The sequence below is a fragment of the Lithobates pipiens genome, unplaced genomic scaffold (genome assembly GCF_037356315.1).
Source record: "Lithobates pipiens isolate NorthernLeopardFrog02 unplaced genomic scaffold, aLitPip1_a1.2 Scaffold_8, whole genome shotgun sequence".
NCBI classification, from domain to species: domain Eukaryota; kingdom Metazoa; phylum Chordata; class Amphibia; order Anura; family Ranidae; genus Lithobates; species Lithobates pipiens.
The window spans coordinates 365,067,011-365,084,611 of NW_027507903.1; the positions used below are offsets into that span (position 1 = coordinate 365,067,011).

Below are 17,601 nucleotides of genomic sequence, written 5' to 3' on the forward strand. Positions count from 1 at the left end.
TAAGTGGTTAAGAGTGCTACCTCATCAGTGCAGCTTTATCAATGCAGCCCATCAGTGCAGCCCCACTCTGTCGGGGACAGAGGGGGACACCAGGGACAGAGAGGGCTGCAGTGTGATGAGGACAGAGAGAGATGCGGGGGTCAGACAGAGAGGGATGCAGTATGAAGAGGACAGAGGGGGATGTAATGGGATGAGAACAGAGAGGGACACTGTGGTAGGGGGGAGGACACAGGGGGACACTGTGGTGGGGGGGAGGACACAGGGGGACACTGTGGTGGGGGGAGAACACAGGGGGACACTGTGGTGGGGGGAGGACACAGGGGGACACTGTGGTGGGGGGAGGACACAGGGGGACAGGCTGGTGCTTCCCATCCCTTTAAGGGTTTTCCGATGCCAGGAGGCTGGGGGGTCTAAGATAATGTGATTGCTGCGATTGGCTGTCACTCCAGTCACATGATCGGAAAGCAATCGGGAGCTTTCCGTTAGCCGTCTGCGCAGGTTTATTGGTAACTTTGTTTATAAAAAAAAAAATACATTTTAATTTTCTTTCCCATTTTTCCAGAAGCTTTTGGCAGAAAATTACAGACTCACTATGTCTTTCAAAAAATACCTTGGAATGTTTGCTTTCCAAAATGGGGTCATTTTGTAAGAGTTTTTACTGTCCAGGTGCTCCAGGACCTCCAAAAGGTTCTCTATGCATTTAGGCTGTGAAAAAGTCTCACATGTGGTATCTTCATACTCAGGAGACATGGCAAAATGTATTTTGGGGTGTGAGAAATAACTTGTTAAAATGACAAATTTGTGAAAAATCATGTTAATTCATTTTCTAAAAAATTGTGATAAAATTACAACTTCAAAAACCTTACCATGCCTCTTACTAAATATCTTGGACTGCCTACTTTCCAAAAAGTTATAATTTATTTGTACTGTCTTGCCATTTTAGGGCCTCATGAAATAGGCAGTCAGTATATCTCGACTGATCAATTTTCAAATATACTGTATATACACGCCATAGTTTCTAGACTCTAACTTTCATACAGACTAAATAATATATACTGATTTGGGTTATTTCTAACAAAGAAATGTAGAAGAATAAATGTTAGCCTACACTTATGAAGCAAGATTATTTTTTTTGCAAAATTATAAAATTCAGTCCAGATATACTGACTGTCACTCATTTCACGAGGGCCCTAAAATGGCAGGACAGTACAAATAACCCCCAAATGACCCCTTTTTGGAAAGTAGGCAGTGCAAGATATTTATTAAGAGGCATGTGAGTTTTTTGAATTTGTTGTAATAAATGCATTTATCACAATTTTTTAGAAAATTAATTACATAACATGATTTTTCACAAAGTTGTAATTTTAACAAATTGCAAAAAAAGTTTACGGCAAAGCACAAGTAATCTGCATGAAACACATGGATACACTGTGCTGCACCCCCATATAGGAAAACTGCACCACATCAGTCAATACAAAACATTTTTGTGGACTGAGTGACATTAACCCTGCTAGTGTCTCCTGCTAAATTACTTAAACATTTCCCACTCTCAGGTCTCTAAAACATTAATGCTAATCGTTTTGTAATCATAGATAAGAATTAGGTGGGCCCAAGTAAGTTCTTTGAGAAAACACGGAAATTTTTCATAGGACACAGGACAGCTCTGAATTTCTTACTTATTAACCACTTAGTTAATATTCTACAGTGATGCAAGTTGTTTTACCTTGTGTCTGTCCTACAGACATAGGTTACTTTACACTTCTGAGTGCCAATGTTTTCTATGAGGTGCTCACACAAAACGACATGTCCCAGGATCCCCGTGATCTCTACATCCTCACATTTAACTGAAGTTGCTGCCATAATACAAGTGCCACTTTTAGGGTCAGTCCTCCATGTCCTGAAAAACAATATAACATTAATGATATTATAGCAAATCCATCTTGTATATGCCAGAGGGTTACAAAGACTAAAGGCTTAGTTTAGTATGGAAACTACTTTATCTCAATATATTAAGGTTATTTGTAAATACCTGGAAAAAAATTAAAAAAAAAAAAAAAAAAAAAAAGTGTCCAGATTTGCACATTCTTTCTTTGAAAATTTTGTATAAAATTATTGAAAAAAAAAAAATTTATGTCCAGGCTTTAACTTATTTTTTAGGGTTTAAAGGAGAAGCCAGGCCAAATCCTTCTCATGTGGGTCACAGGAGCGCACTTCCTCCTGCACTCCTGTGACCTGTATTCAGCCGATAGACTAAAGTGCACTGACACCAGACATCACTCAGCTGGTCCAGGTTCTGACCGGATTCTGACTTTAATGTCGGGATCCACTCAGATGCCTAACCTGCAGCTGGCTCAGCTTTTCAGTATGCCACTGAGGGCCTAAGCTAGCCATTCCCACCCCCAAAGCCTAGCACTCCAGTGGGCGCTGGAGGGGCAGAGTAAAGAGCCAGTGACCGACAGCTACTTGCTCACTGAAGACAAAAGTGAGCAGTGGTTTTTGATCACTCAGTTCACTCTACAAAGAAAAAAAGTTAGCATTTTCCCCTAGTTTTCTTAAAGTTTCCTGGACTGAAACTGCACTAATCTGAGATGTTAATATTGATTTTTTATTTAACCAGCGTAACCTAAATTCTACTATGGGACTGATTTATAAGGAAATAGTATATTGTGGTATATACCGTACTTTTAATTTTTTGCATCTAACAATTTTGAGAGACTGTAGTGGAAAAATATGTTTGCCATTGTCATAGGGCAGATACATACATGCAAGCTGTTATCACAGCTCATATATGACTCCTAATAAATGTGATGTACGTTAAGATAAGGCTAAAAACAGCAGCAGGCTGGTTAGCACACTGCCAACTGAGGAGTAAATCAACAAATTACCATGGTGAGCAAAGCCCTCAAATATACTTTAATGAATGGGAAAAAAAATATCCATAAAACCACAAAATGTTCAAATAGTGAAAAATACACTATTTTACCCTTTATCAACAGTCTTCTACTGGATAATTGGTCACTATGGGCAAAATCCTAGTTTTTGTTCCCATTTTTTTTTTTTCTTACTACTGTTTCATGTGTTAGGCCGCGTACACACGCGCGGACTGTTGGCCCAACTTTGTCCGTCCAACAGTTTGAGCGAACAGTCCGCTCAAACTTAGCATGGACGGACATGGCCACACACGACGAACGAACAGTTTGCTGAAACCGTGCGCGATGACGTGAACGGCACGTACGACGGGACGCAAAATACGACGTCCTATACACTGCATTATAACTTTCGGCTTGAAAATCCTTTCTGAGCATGCGCGGAACTTAGTTTGACGAACAAGCCTACACACGGGCGGACTGTTCGTTGAAACAAGGTTTCAGCGGACAGTTTTTCGGAATTTCCGTAAAACCTTGTCCGTCCAACTGTCCGCTGAAACTGTCCGCTGAAAGCCCACACACGAGCGGACTGTCCGCCCAAACACTGTTCAGCGGACAAGGTTGGGCCAACAGTCCGCGCGTGTGTACGCGGCCTAAGAATCATATTGTCTATAAACTAATTTGGGACCTACATTTTAAGTGTAGCCAAACAGCTTAGTACTTGGGATAAATACACATTTGTAAACTGAATATAAAATATATGGGTAGTCCTGCGCTTATGGCAATAAGAACGCACGCCAGTTCCGCGTCCAGATCCCCGCTTGTTTCCTCGCTCGATTTACCGGCATCTGCAGACCGCTCAGGTCGGTTTTTAGGTTGTATTTTTTTACATTGACCAGCGGTGAGTAAACTCCCCTTTCCCTAGGGTGTCACGCTCTGTAGCCACATAGTGACCCTAAGGGTCCTGGGGATATCTCACTCAAGGGCTCCTTCGGTCATACTGGCCATATAGAGGGGTGTCAAATGCTCCTGCCCTGGTCTATGATAACAAACAACCTTTTCTTTTAAATAGACTTTTTATGTTTTGAGTCACCTGTTTGGGACTGTGACTCCTGGGACATTGTACAAAATATTTTTTGTTTTCTTCTTTTTTCTGTTTTGGTACTGACTTTTTTAATAAGATTTTTATTATATTTTTGTCATATATATATATATATATATATATATATATATATATATATATATATATATATATATTTTTTTTTTTTTAATCTCTGTTGGTGTAATAAAGTTTACAATTTTTTGAACGTATTTTTGTAAATTTTTTGAACTTCTGAAGATACTTCACTATGAGACCCTTTTCATTTTTCTGAGGATCCCCTGGTACAGCACTACTTATTGAGTATAAATTAGTCCACACACCAAGGAAGGTGATATAGCTGGAAAGTGGGTTTTTCGCTGGATGTGCCCCCTTCGGACGTGCCTACTCGTGGAACAACCAGATCCTGCATCGTGCAATATAGAATGCCTGATCGCCCTGTGTGGGCATAGAGTTTTGGTGAGTGGGGACCTGAGGGGGCGAGCACGGAAGTCACCTGAATTTTTTCATGTTTGAGCACCAGTCACCTTTATCTGCAACCATTGGAAGATTTAGAAATGTTATTTGGACTGCATTTCTGTTATTTATTTATTTCTATTTTTTTGTTCTTTGCTATGGTCTTGTTCTCTGATATTGCTCCTGGATTCGGTCCAGGTCCCATATAATAATATATATTTTTTGGCTCTTTTGGTTTTTTCCGGGTTTATGTTTTTTGTGTTTGTTTTTCACAAGGACTGTATCCATTGTCCGTGTAGGATGTTCCTTTGACTAAATTATGAACTCGGCATAACCGTTGCATTTTTTCTGCACACCTCTTTTTGCACAATTTTTGCATTTTTTGCACAACATTGGACACTGTTTGCTATTTTTGCACATAATATACATTATTTGTTGTACATGCTTATATTCGTTGCACAGATATATAATTGTTTGCACATATATAATTTATTTGCATATCTCTCATATACATTTATAGCACTTATGGTATATCGAGTACAGCTACATTCTGGTATTTATATACATCTATGACCTCCTATAGTGGTACTTAGACTGTACTTATACACCGCTTAGTCAGTATTGTAAATCTTTACCTTTTTCTCTCTGGAATGCTTATATTTATTATTTACTCACCGGTTATACATTTACGTACAATTTGGGCACAATTAGCTTTTTCCGTGAGAGTCACCTGTCCCTAGTACCTCTGTGCAGCCCGCTCTGGATATAACTCTATAAGAGACATTCTCTATAAGATCTTTTACTGTGATCTCCTGTGTGTGGTGATATAACTATTACTTACCTGGAATTTTCTCTTCCCTTCTCTCCCTGTTGCTGGAGGCACTACTTTTGCTCACACACATATGGTTTATATACATATTTTATTTAGCTACGACAGGTAGCGCCTGGGCCTCTCCCTCCCTTTCCCAATTTTCTTTATGCAAGCTGTTATCACAGCTCATATATGACTCCTAATAAATGTGATGTACGTTAAGATAAGGCTAAAAACAGCAGCAGGCTGGTTAGCACACTGCCAACTGAGGAGTAAATCAACAAATTACCATGGTGAGCAAAGCCCTCAAATATACTTTAATGAATGGGAAAAAAAATATCCATAAAACCACAAAATGTTCAAATAGTGAAACATACACTATTTTACCCTTTATCAACAGTCTTCTACTGGATAATTGGTCACTATGGGCAAAATCCTCGTTTTTGTTCCCATTTTTTTTTTTTCTTACTACTGTTTCATGTGTAAGAATCATATTGTCTATAAACTAATTTGGGACCTAAATTTTAAGTGTAGCCAAACAGCTTAGTACTTGGGATAAATACACATTTGCAAACTGAATATAAAATATATGGGTAGTCCTGCGCTTATGGCAATAAGAACGCACGCCAGTTCCGCGTCCAGATCCCTGCTTGTTTCCTCGCTCGATTTACCGGCATCTGCAGACCGCTCAGGTCGGTTTTTAGGTTGTATTTTTTGACATTGACCAGCGGTGAGTAAACTCCCCTTTCCCTAGGGTGTCACGCTCTGTAGCCACATAGTGACCCTAAGGGTCCTGGGGATATCTCACTCAAGGGCTCCTTCGGTCATACTGGCCATATAGAGGGGTGTCAAATGCTCCTGCCCTGGTCTATGATAACAAACAACCTTTTCTTTTAAATAGACTTTTTATGTTTTGAGTCACCTGTTTGGGACTGTGACTCCTGGGACATTGTACAACATATTTTTTTTCTTCTTTTTTCCGTTTTGGTACTGACTTTTTAAATAAGATTTTTATTATATATATATATATATATATATATATATATATATATATATATATATATATATATTTTTTTTTTTATCTCTGCTGGTGTAATAAAGTTTACAATTTTTTGAACGTATTTTTGTACATTGTAAAATGGCAATAAGAAAACTTCTGCCCCTACTGGTACAACCACATAGATGGAAGTGTTAAATGGAGAGAGGTAGGTGTGTATTTATATATTTATTTTATAAATTATTTTTTATTTATTTTTAACATGAATGCACAGTTTTGAAGAGCACCTGTCAATTTAGCTTTAATTTTGTGCTTTAAAGAATGGACTATATATGATCATAGCACATTCATCCATGTTTGCATATGTGTGTTGTCGGCACTTGTACACACCAGTGTATGCATCAAGCACTTGACACTTTAAACATGTTTAGCAATATGTTTTTTATTTTCATGAATTACATTGGGAGTATAATATAGGGACACATAGATTGTAAAACAGGGGCATGCAATTATTGCACCCTAGAACGGCGCCACACCTACCTCTCTCCATTTAACATTTGTAAACTGTACTACCTGCAAAAAAGTTTGAAATGTGTTCACCCAATTTTGTAATGTAAACACCTCTGACAGACACCATCCTGACAATTTAGCTTTCTCCAATGCAGTTGAAGCAATAAAGTTCAAGGATTGGATAGTAGAAGAAAAGCAAATTGCTAATGTGGTATTCGGTGGTGTGCCTAGGTTATATGGCACCAGAGGTTGAATAATATATTCTAGAATATCTAATATTCTGAAGTAATAAAGTTATGCGTACAAAGTGCTACTCCGAATTTTGCATGTGACCAAATTGCACTAACAATGTGTGTGGGGGGGAGAGGTCTTAAAAAAAAAAAAAATTAAATAAAACCTGAGCCAATCTAGACCCCCCCCACATAGCACACCCTCCTTCCCCACGATAACGTGTTACAAACTTTCCAGCACTCCAGAGGTATAGACAGCTGAACAGTACCAAATACAAAACAGGAATGCTCTACTGATGCAGCATTCCTCAGACAGGGACATCTTGACATAAAACTAAAAAACACACAGGTGGAGGCAAATGCCTTGCATTACAAAAAGTTTTTCAAAAACTGAAAGCACAAAAACAAACAAACATACTCAAGTGTGCTGTATAACAGCCATTGTATCTCATTAAATTCCACTCCACCACTGCGACAGAATCACGTGGTCCAAGCGGTCATTCAACACAATAGCCTTGCGCGTTTTGGGGAATGGGGAGATGCACCCCCTTTGTCAAAGCTAAAATAGGGCCATCATCCCCCTTTATATTAAATAATATGTAATTACTCTCAGCCCATTGCCACTTTAGGTGGGCAGAGCCAATGCAGCAGATAGGGGTAATAAATAAATCATGGCATAACACATAATTATACTCAAATAAAAAGAGGAGGTAAAAACCCAACACATGAAGTAAGCAATAGCTAAATATACATCACCTCACTGTATAATCAAACTAACACCTTGCCAATGCCCATGCAATATAAATATATCTCTAGGTGACATAGTGTAACGCGATACCAATAATAAAATGTGTACAAATAGTCCCTGACCAGCGTTCCAAACTCCATCTTGCTGACATGGGCCGCTGGAACGCACACTGTCTTAGGACTGCATAGGGGATATACAGTGGGGAAAATTATTATTTGATCCCGTGTAGATTTTGTGAGTTTGCTTACTTACAAAGAATTGAGGGGTCTATCATTTTTATCATAGGTGTATTTTAAATGATAGATGCAGAATATCAACCAAAAATCTAGAAAAAAAAAAAAACATAAAACAACTGCTATAAATTAAGTTGCAGTTCAGTGAATAAAATAAGTATTCGATCCACAAGCAAAACATGACTTTAGTACTTGGTGGAGAAACCCTTGTTGGCAAGCACAGAGGTATGAATATTTATAAAAATGTGCAGCGCTAATGTGAAAAAGGTCTCTGTATGACTACATGACGGTATATAATTGACAGTGAAAACAATACGGCAAAAAGACACTGTTCTCTAAAAAGGGACATGAATGGCCATTGCACAAAAAATTAATAAACATTAACCATATATTGATGCAACAAAAATAAATGTGTCTAAACAGAATGATGATAATTAATGACAGCTAGGCATTCCACAGAGTGAAAAAAAAAAAAAAGTGTTGTAGTTGATCCGGACTAGGTGGTTTAGTCCTTATGGTATCAATAATCCTTCGAAATCATGTGAATATAGAAGACAGCCACCGTCAACTTTGAGAAGGCTTACTGGAATATATGGACTCAGAAAGGCATATGCGTCACCAGGGAATGATGTGCCCCAGACTGGTACTGTCTGTATACTGCTTAGCCATAAGTACTCTTCTGCAGCAGAAGATTGATGGGGAGGAGCCTCCTTTTAAAGATGGGTGTGGCAATGTTTCCTGAGTAGGAGGAGGTGCTGTCCTTAAAGACACTACTCCAAAACAAGTTACCAGTCATACCATGTGAATATACGGGGAAGCCTTGGTCCACCCTTTGAGACTACCAGATTGCCTGGTTATTACCATTTTGTCAGAAACCATGAAATCAGACCGAGACAGAAGTATAGTTAAATCACACTTTAATACAGTTTAATAATAGAAGTAAAAAGAACAAACATAGTCAAAACATAGCCAACTTCAGTAACGGGAATGGATAGTCAGCCAAGCCAGATGTCAGGGATCAAAGCAGTGGAACAGCAAGCAGGATCCAGAGCCAGAAGGGATGTCAGCAAAGCCAGTCTTTAAACAGGAACGCAGGAGATGTTTCTTGTGATGTTGACCAAGGTAAAGGCAGAGCTCCTCTGGACTGGACTGTGGCTTAAGTAGGCAGGACTGACGAGCAGGATATTAACAACAGTTGAGTAACTGTGGAGAGAGATGGGAGCTGGCAATTAGCCCACAGCTGAGCGGCCAGCTCAGAGAAGGAAGGGCTGATCCCAACCCTGACACACTTCAAGTCATCCAAGGGACAGAGGGATCATCCCCAATTCAGAAGTTGTTCCATCCCATTGGTGTTTATTTACTATAAAGCCTTGGTGACTCATTAGGCATATGCCTTTCTGAGTCCATATATTCCGGTAAGCCTTCTAAAAGTTGGTGGTGGCTGTCTTCTATATTTATATGATTTCTAAGGATTATTGACTCACCAGATTATAAGATCCAGTAAGAAAGTGGGTCTAACAATGCTTGGTTTAAGATCCAGATTCCTGTTGTACCACCTCCTCCGATTTGATCTTTAATAAGTGAGCACATGCAAGGGTAAAAGAACCACAATAAATGATCATCGTGCAACCCTTTAATTAAAATCCCATAAAAGAAATGCAAGGAAAACTAAAGCTGTTATACTGACATGTTATGGTGCCTAGCACCAGCACCCAGTAGCACCAGCACCCAGTAGCACCCAGCAGTGTAATCTCTCAGCCGACCGCCGCTGCAGTAACTTTCAGCAGCCGATCTGACGTAACCGGAAGTGGCGATAATAGTTACATAACCCCGCTTCAGCGCATTTCACCGTCATCGCCGCTTTCAGGACTGTAAAGAGCATTGAGACGGGGTTATGAGGCCAATATTGTCACTTCTGGTGATGCAAGTTCCAGATATTATGGAAAAGTCTCACATTTTATATCTAGCGTTTACCATTTTGAAAATCTTTATTATACCTGGATCTCACAGTGTTGGTATGTACACACTGGGGAGGTGTAAGCATGATACCTGGAGTGGATTTTTAGAAGATTTTCAACACCTGAGAGTTTCATTTTTTCATGAACTGATTGAACAATTTATGTTTGTGTTATAACAGACTGTATTATTCTCACTTATTTAAGTAATTGTCCTTTGTACGCAAAATATCACAAATATTTTTTCATTTATGGGATTTGATGCCATATGTAACTACAGATTGTATTATTTTCACTTATTTATATAAATGGTCTTTAAACACAGGACTTTATCACATATACGTTTTCTTTATTTTTGGAGTTAGGATTGAAAAGCACTACACTAGTTATGTTTTAGCACTTTTTGAGTTGGTGAACAAACAAGGGTGTTAGCAGCTTTTCTATTTGTATAATAGTGGATTGGGTGTTTTTGGGGTAGTGCGGGTGTAATGGTAACACATACTAGGCTTGTCATTAGGCTGTGGGAAAGGGCAAGGATGCCAAGTTTGTGAATAGCAGAAGTGGTCCCCGTTTCTTCAACCCCCCAGGAAGCATCTGGTAAAATACACACACTAGTAGCTGATACCAGAACCTCCTTATCAGATCAGGACAGAGGCAGACCCTCTCATGCCTATTAGACAAATCCACACTTTAGTCTGGAAGCCCTTATAAAGCCGTCTGACTTGCTCGCTTGAGTGACTGGAGTTTTAACAGATACTTGCCAGTTGTCCCCAGTATCGTAAATCATAGAAATACACATTTCTGAGTATCCCCTTTCAACCGACCGTACGCACATTTGCAGCCTCGGCTTTAAGGGGTTACACCGTGATGATGCATGCATCATCTATGTATCGTTTTTTATAGCGGGCAGTCGGCTCTTCAGGGATAACAACCGATGCGGCTAAAAGCCGCTTGGCTGTTATCCCGGTAGAGTGGGGGGACTCCCCCTGCTGCCTTCCGCCGCTCTTCCCAGGCCTCCTGTCCCATCGGGAGACTCGAGCCATGATCTGGCATTTCCGCTGGCTAAAGTGAGACTGGAAGGAGACTGGAAAGGGCTTCTTTCCAGTCTCGTCTGTGTAAACACGGAAGCGACGTCACAACGTCACTTCCAGTTAATCGGCTGCCAATGGCGCCGGTTTAAAAAAAAAATACAATGGGAGCCTGACGGTTGCTTGTTGGGAAATCCTGACGCTATAGTGATTATCCGCCCAGGCATGGGAGCAAAGTGCGAACAGTTACTGATGCTACGAGTTACTCCCCCATTTCCTAGTTAGATGATTGTTATGGTTTACGTAGGACTCGTCTGTTACAGAGCTTTCTGAGGTTTTGAGTTGGAGCTCCTAAGTAGTAATATGATAACCTTCAGCACAAGGGAGCCATAGTCAACTTTCTACTCTTTATGTGCCACCCTACAGGCTTGTTAGTCTTAATTTGTCCTTCCTTACTGCTTTTATAGGTTGCCTACCTGTGTCTAGTTAAAACCCCATTGAATGTGATACTATGCCTCTATATTTAATATAGGTCGTAGGTCCGATGGTGGCTCTTTGATACACTTTCCTCGCGGTACTCCCACCACCCACAAGGTGGACTGACACGATTCGAGCATTAATACTAAAAACATACATCCTTCGTGCGGTTCACCCAAACCATACCGATTTATTGTAAATATTTCGGAGGGGCCGTAGGCGCGTCCCTACAGTCGGTGTTTACCAAATAGTCCATTCCTTTTCCCTTTTTCTTCCCTGTTCTCGATCCCTCCCCTTTCTTTCCCTGTTTCCTGTCTGCTTACTTCTGCCTTGGGGGTTCCTCTCTCCGTTGACTCCGTACCCTAGTGCTCTTCCCGGCTTGCCCTAGCTCTAGGTGTTCCTTCTTCGATAATTTATCGCAACGCAAGATGCCGACTCCCGCCATGCCCAAACTCACCTTCACGTCCCTTAATGTTCAGGGTTTAAACTTACCTGAAAAACGGAGACAACTGTTACTCCAGATGCAAAAATCTCGCCCTGACATCCTACTTGTTCAAGAAACGCATTTCAGGACAAATGCGATTCCGAAACTACACTCTAGATACTTCCCGGTGGTGTTTCACGCCACAAATTCGGAGGCCAAGTCAAAGGGGGTTTCTATACTCCTTGCATCACAGTGCAAGTTCATTTTTCAAGACAAACTGGCAGACCCAGGAGGTAGATACCTTTTTCTGAAAGGCAAAATAGGACATATCACGTACACCATAGCGAACATATACGCACCGAACTCTAGGCAGGTCTCCTTTTTTTAAGACTATTACCCAAGCTTTGACTCCCTTTGTAGAGGGTACCCTAATTCTTGGAGGTGATTTTAATGCTCCGCTGAACCCCATGCTCGACACGTCGAAAGGGAAATCGGCTATCCCCTATGCTGCTCTGCGCTCCATCAAGACCCAGTTACATAACCTATTGGTGCATGATGCGTGGAGGACCCTACACCCCGATACCAAGGACTACACGTTCTTTTCCCCCCCACACAACAAATATTCCCGTATAGATTATTTCTTTATATCCCAAAAAGATCTCCATCTACTTCACCATACCTCGATCGACCCTCAGATCCTATCTGACCATCACCCGATCTCCATGTCAATCTCTATGTCTGACAACCCACTCACAGCTGCGATCTGGCGTCTTGACCCCTCATTACTCACTGACCTCGCTACACTTGATAAAATCAAAACTTGCATCCAACAATTCTTTGCGGAAAACAAACCCACGGACACTTCCCCTCTGACCAATTGGGAAGCTCACAAATGTGTGATTCGAGGCATATTCATAGCAGAAATGACCCAACGTAGGAAAGCCAGGCAAAAACAATTTCGTGATCTCTTAGCCAAAATCTCTAATCTCGAGAAAGCCCACAAACAAACCCAGGCTTTACAATCCCTAACCCTGCTCATCCAGGCCAGACAGGAAATGTTGGAACTTCTAGAAAAACAGATCAAACGTAAATATATCCTTTCTCAAAAGTTCTTTTACGAATACGGTAATAAGGCAAGCAAGGGTTTGGCCAGAGCCCTCCAGGCGAAAAAGGCAGCTGTGACAATCCATTCTATTACAGGTACATCGGGTTGTAAATTCACATCAAACCCAGACATAGCCTTCCAATTCGTATCCTTTTATAAAAAGTTGTACAATCTTTCCCCTGCCTCACCATCTCAGCCGATAATAGATAGGAAGGGTATGATTTCAGATTTTTTGAGGAACCACGCTCCTTCCAAATTATCGACCGAAGAGTGTCTGAAACTCCAAGCCCCATTGTCAGCGGAGGAAGCTGCCCTGGCTTTAAAACAAATGAAGTCGGGTAAAAGCCCGGGCCCTGATGGGCTGACCACGGGCTATTATAAAGCGTTACATGATAACCTTATGGAACATTTCCTCTTAGCTTTTAACTCCTGCTCCACTCCCCAGGCCCCCCCCCACGAGACTTATTAACTGCCCACATAGTGGTCATTCCCAAACCGGACAAGGATGTGACGAAAGTAGCGAATTACCATCCGATTTCCCTTCTTAATGTTGATTTAAAATGGTTCGCAAAAATTTTGGCTAACAGATTACTCCCTTTGCTCCCTCAATCCATTAATCTAGACCAGGTTGGATTCATACCCGGCAGGGAAGCGAGGGACAATACAATCAAGGCTCTAAACGTTCAACATTGGCTACAATCCCAAAGACTCCCAGGTTTTTTTTTTGTCCCTCGACGCGGAGAAGGCGTTTGACAGGGTGGCCTGGGATTTTATGTTTCAAACGTTGGAATCCTTGGGCATACCACCATCAATGTTAAACCTGATCATGACTCTTTACTCTAATCCTACAGCTAAAGTAAGAGTGAATGGTTACCTGTCAAACGCCTTCCCCATCGCAAACGGTACCCGTCAGGGCTGTCCGCTCTCCCCATTAATTTTTATATTTACTCTCGAGCCCCTCCTCAACTGCATTAGAGCGAACCAGGCAATAAAAGGGATCCAAATACACCACCGTCAGTATAAAACAGCGGCCTTTGCGGACGATATACTTTTGTTTTTAACGGACCCCCTGTCCACTATTCCTGCCCTGCTCAATACACTACAACACTACCATCTTCTGTCCAACCTCCAAATTAATTATTCGAAGTCTACTGCTCTCAACCTGACCCTTTCAAAAGAGACCTGTGACCAGTGCAAAGCTAAATTTCCATTTATTTGGAGTACACATGGAATTAAATATCTGGGGATCCACCTCACAACGCCTATTCAAGATTGGTACGCCTCTAATTTTTTACCGCTACTACAGAATATCACCAAAGACCTTTCCAATTGGTCGGGAGGGTTATTTTCTTGGTTCGGGCGCGTGGCCATAATTAAGATGAATGTTCTTCCTTGGGTCTTATACTTCTTGCAGGCTCTCCCCATTACCATCCCGAAGATGTTCTTCGCCTCCCTACGTAGACTTTGTATGACGTTTATTTGGGGAAAGTCATCTCCCCGACTTAGTTTCTTGAAACTCACCATCCCTAAGAATGAGGGAGGACTAGGCCTTCCAGACATTTACAAATACTACCTCTCTAGCCATCTCACCAGGGTCCTTGATTGGAACTTACACTCTCAGAGGAAAGATTGGGTGCAACTAGAAAACTCCCTGATCCCATCGTTGTTAGGATCACTTCCTTGGATATCTACGAAATACACACCGCTCACCATACAAAACCATCCTCTGATTTACCCCACGTTAAAAGCATCCAAAGAATGCTTCACGAAATATGCTGTGTCCTCCCTTCAAAGCCCCTTAACACCTTTAAGAGGGAACCCTGACTTTGTCCCAGGCTTGGAGACAAACTTCTTGAACAATGTTTGGCCTCAGGACCCTTTGCAAGTTCGACACTTTTATGAGGGGGATAAATTGAGATCGTACGAATCCTTAGTAGCGATGACACAGACGACTTCTGTTCCCTTTTGGTCATACGTTCAATTAAGACACTTACTCCAGACAGCTCCATCTCCTTCTCAGTGGTCACGCCCCTTAACCCAATTCGAACAACTTTGCACACTGAAAGAACCACAACGTCACCTCACTTCACAGATTTATTCACTATTATTATCACCTTTTAAATCGGCTTCAGATAGATTGAAACAAAAATGGGAAGGTGACTTGTCCCAGTCCTTTTCTGTAGAAGATTGGGAAACTATATTCAAGCTGGCTCATAAAGGTTCCATGAACGCTCACATGCAGGAGAACGCATTTAAAATAATCTCAAGATGGTATAGGACACCTCTCCAGATGCAACGTTTTGTTCCGCACCTTTCCCCTCAGTGTTGGCGCTGCTTAGACGGAGTGGGATCTTTCTTACATATTTGGTGGACCTGCCCTAAATTACAACCGTTTTGGAAAGAAGTCCACAGAGTGATTAAACAGGTTACTACCTTTGACTTGGCCTTCCGACCTTCGCAATTTCTACTAGGTTTGCCCTCAATTCCCAAAAAACAATACTTTCGCTCATTATCAATGCACATGGTAAATGCAGCCAAATTATGCGTACCGACCAAATGGCGCAATTCCGATCCGCCCACCATTGTAGAATGGCTGGCGAGAGTTCGAAAAACGGCGGAAATGGAAGACTTGATTCATCAAGCTCACGACCAACCAGAAAAATTCACTTCCACCTGGGCTTGCTGGTTCCACTTCCTTTCTACCCCTGAATATAAATTACTCACACACCACGCTGGGTAGAGGGTACGGAGTTAATGGACAGACATCCTATTTCTCTCTTAAACTGCCTTTCCTTTACCCTTTCCCCTTATATTTCTATTATTGTTCCCTTATCTGACAGATCCCTGGCCTTGGAGAACCGGGGAGCCTAATTACTCCCCGGGGAGGGAACTAGAATTCCTTTTCACAACAGAACTTAATTCTGAAGACGTTCTTTCAGTACTTAAGGAGGATAAAGTCCTTGATCTCGCCCACCCATTCGGTTAAGAGATAAGCCACGGGTATAGCTCAAAACGATCTCGTGCATTTCATATACATAAGAGCCTCAAGGTTTATATTATTGCGCTTCATAAGTTAATAGAATTTGTTATACTGTGTAGCCCTTTCAACATAGTATTGGGTTTTCTTTTTCACATTCAGATTCTATTTTATTTCCATTGACATATGTGTATGCTCACAAACCTTAATACAATTGTCTGGAATATATTGTGGGGGGTTGGGTTTGCCTCCACACGGACACAGTCCAGCACCCTTTCGGGGTGTCCGGGTGGAGTCACTCCCTCCCTCCACCCAATTAAAAAGCGAAATACTGGCACGAGCCACCTTTGGTATTTGACATATTCTTTACCACGGCGCTTAGTGAATTCCTGGACTTAAAGTATGTGACACACATTAGCCGTTTCATGTTCTAAGAAGTTGTAATGTCATATTTTGTCAATACTGCTTATTTCACTTTGGTTAACAGATAAATTTTTTATTGGAGTATTCAGAAAAATACATCGTTAAAAAAATAAAAAATAAAGTACTGTCACAAGGGATGTTTAAATTCCTTGTGACAGCAATAAAAGTGATCAAATTTTTTTTTTAAAGCGACAATGTAAAAACATTAAAATAAATAAGAATTTTTTTTTTTAAAAGCACCCCCGTCCCCGTGAGCTTGCGCAGCAAAGAAAATGCCCACGTATGTTGTGCCTGCATATGTAAACGCTGTTCAAATCACATGTGAGGTATCGCCGCAATCAGAGCAATAGCAATAATTCTAGACCTTCTCTAACACTAACCTGCTAACCGTTATTTCTTTATCGTACATCACCGGACACAGAGCCACAGTAATTAATGTATGGGTTATATGGCACCTTCAGGTGATAGACACTGGCACACCCTAGACAGGAAGTTCAATTCCCCATATAACCCCTCTCCTTACCAGGAGTACCTCAGTTTTTTTGCCAGTGTCTTAGGTATTGGTCACGGGTAGGGATGAGCTTCGTGTTCGACTCGAACATCGGCTGTTCGCCCGTTCGGCGAATTCCGAACGTTATGGGCCGTTCGCACCAAATTCGTGTTGCTTGCACTGTGACCCCGCATGCTTGGCCAATCACAGCGCCGGCAGCGAGGAGAGCCATGATTGGCCACAGGCAGGATGCCTGTGGCCAATCATAGCTCAGGCTGTGTAGTACACGCCCCACACTATATAAGGCCGCCAGCGCGGCGGCCTTGTGTAGGGTGTTGGCGTCTGTAGCAGTTAGTGGGTGTTGTGTACCTTCAACACAGTATACACCGATCGTTATTGGCCGATTTTTCGTTCTTGCTCTTCTGTAGTGGTTGTTGTCTGCGTGCCCTGACCGCAGTATACACTGCTATATTCACCTATATAGCTAGCGATATATCTATCTTTTATAATAGAGCTTGCAGTCAGTGTTAGGAGATCGTGTGTGTGCTGTCTGCGTGCTCTGAACCCAGTATACACCGCTATATCCACCTATATAGCTAACTATCTTGCTCGTTTTAAATAGAGCTTTCAGTCAGTATTAGGAGATTGTGCGTGCTGTCTGCGTGCTCTGAACCCAGTATACACCGCTATATCCACCTACATAGCTCTTCTCGGTTTCAGCCATCTGCCATCTGCAGGAGTTAGTGGAAGTTGTGTGTGCCTCCAGCACAA

General features: G+C 41.5%; 1 protein-coding gene across 2 annotated transcripts in view; it reads right to left on the reverse strand.

The window, feature by feature from the left end:
* Positions 1 to 17,601, reverse strand: part of LOC143963764 (rho GTPase-activating protein 7-like) — a 411,625-nt gene that overhangs the window by 12,650 nt on the left and 381,374 nt on the right. For both annotated transcript variants that reach the window (XM_077473491.1, XM_077473490.1), the window contains exon 13: positions 1,724 to 1,897. In XM_077473491.1, coding sequence (XP_077329617.1) covers positions 1,724 to 1,897 — 174 coding nt within the window. The remainder of the gene's footprint in view (positions 1 to 1,723; positions 1,898 to 17,601) is intronic.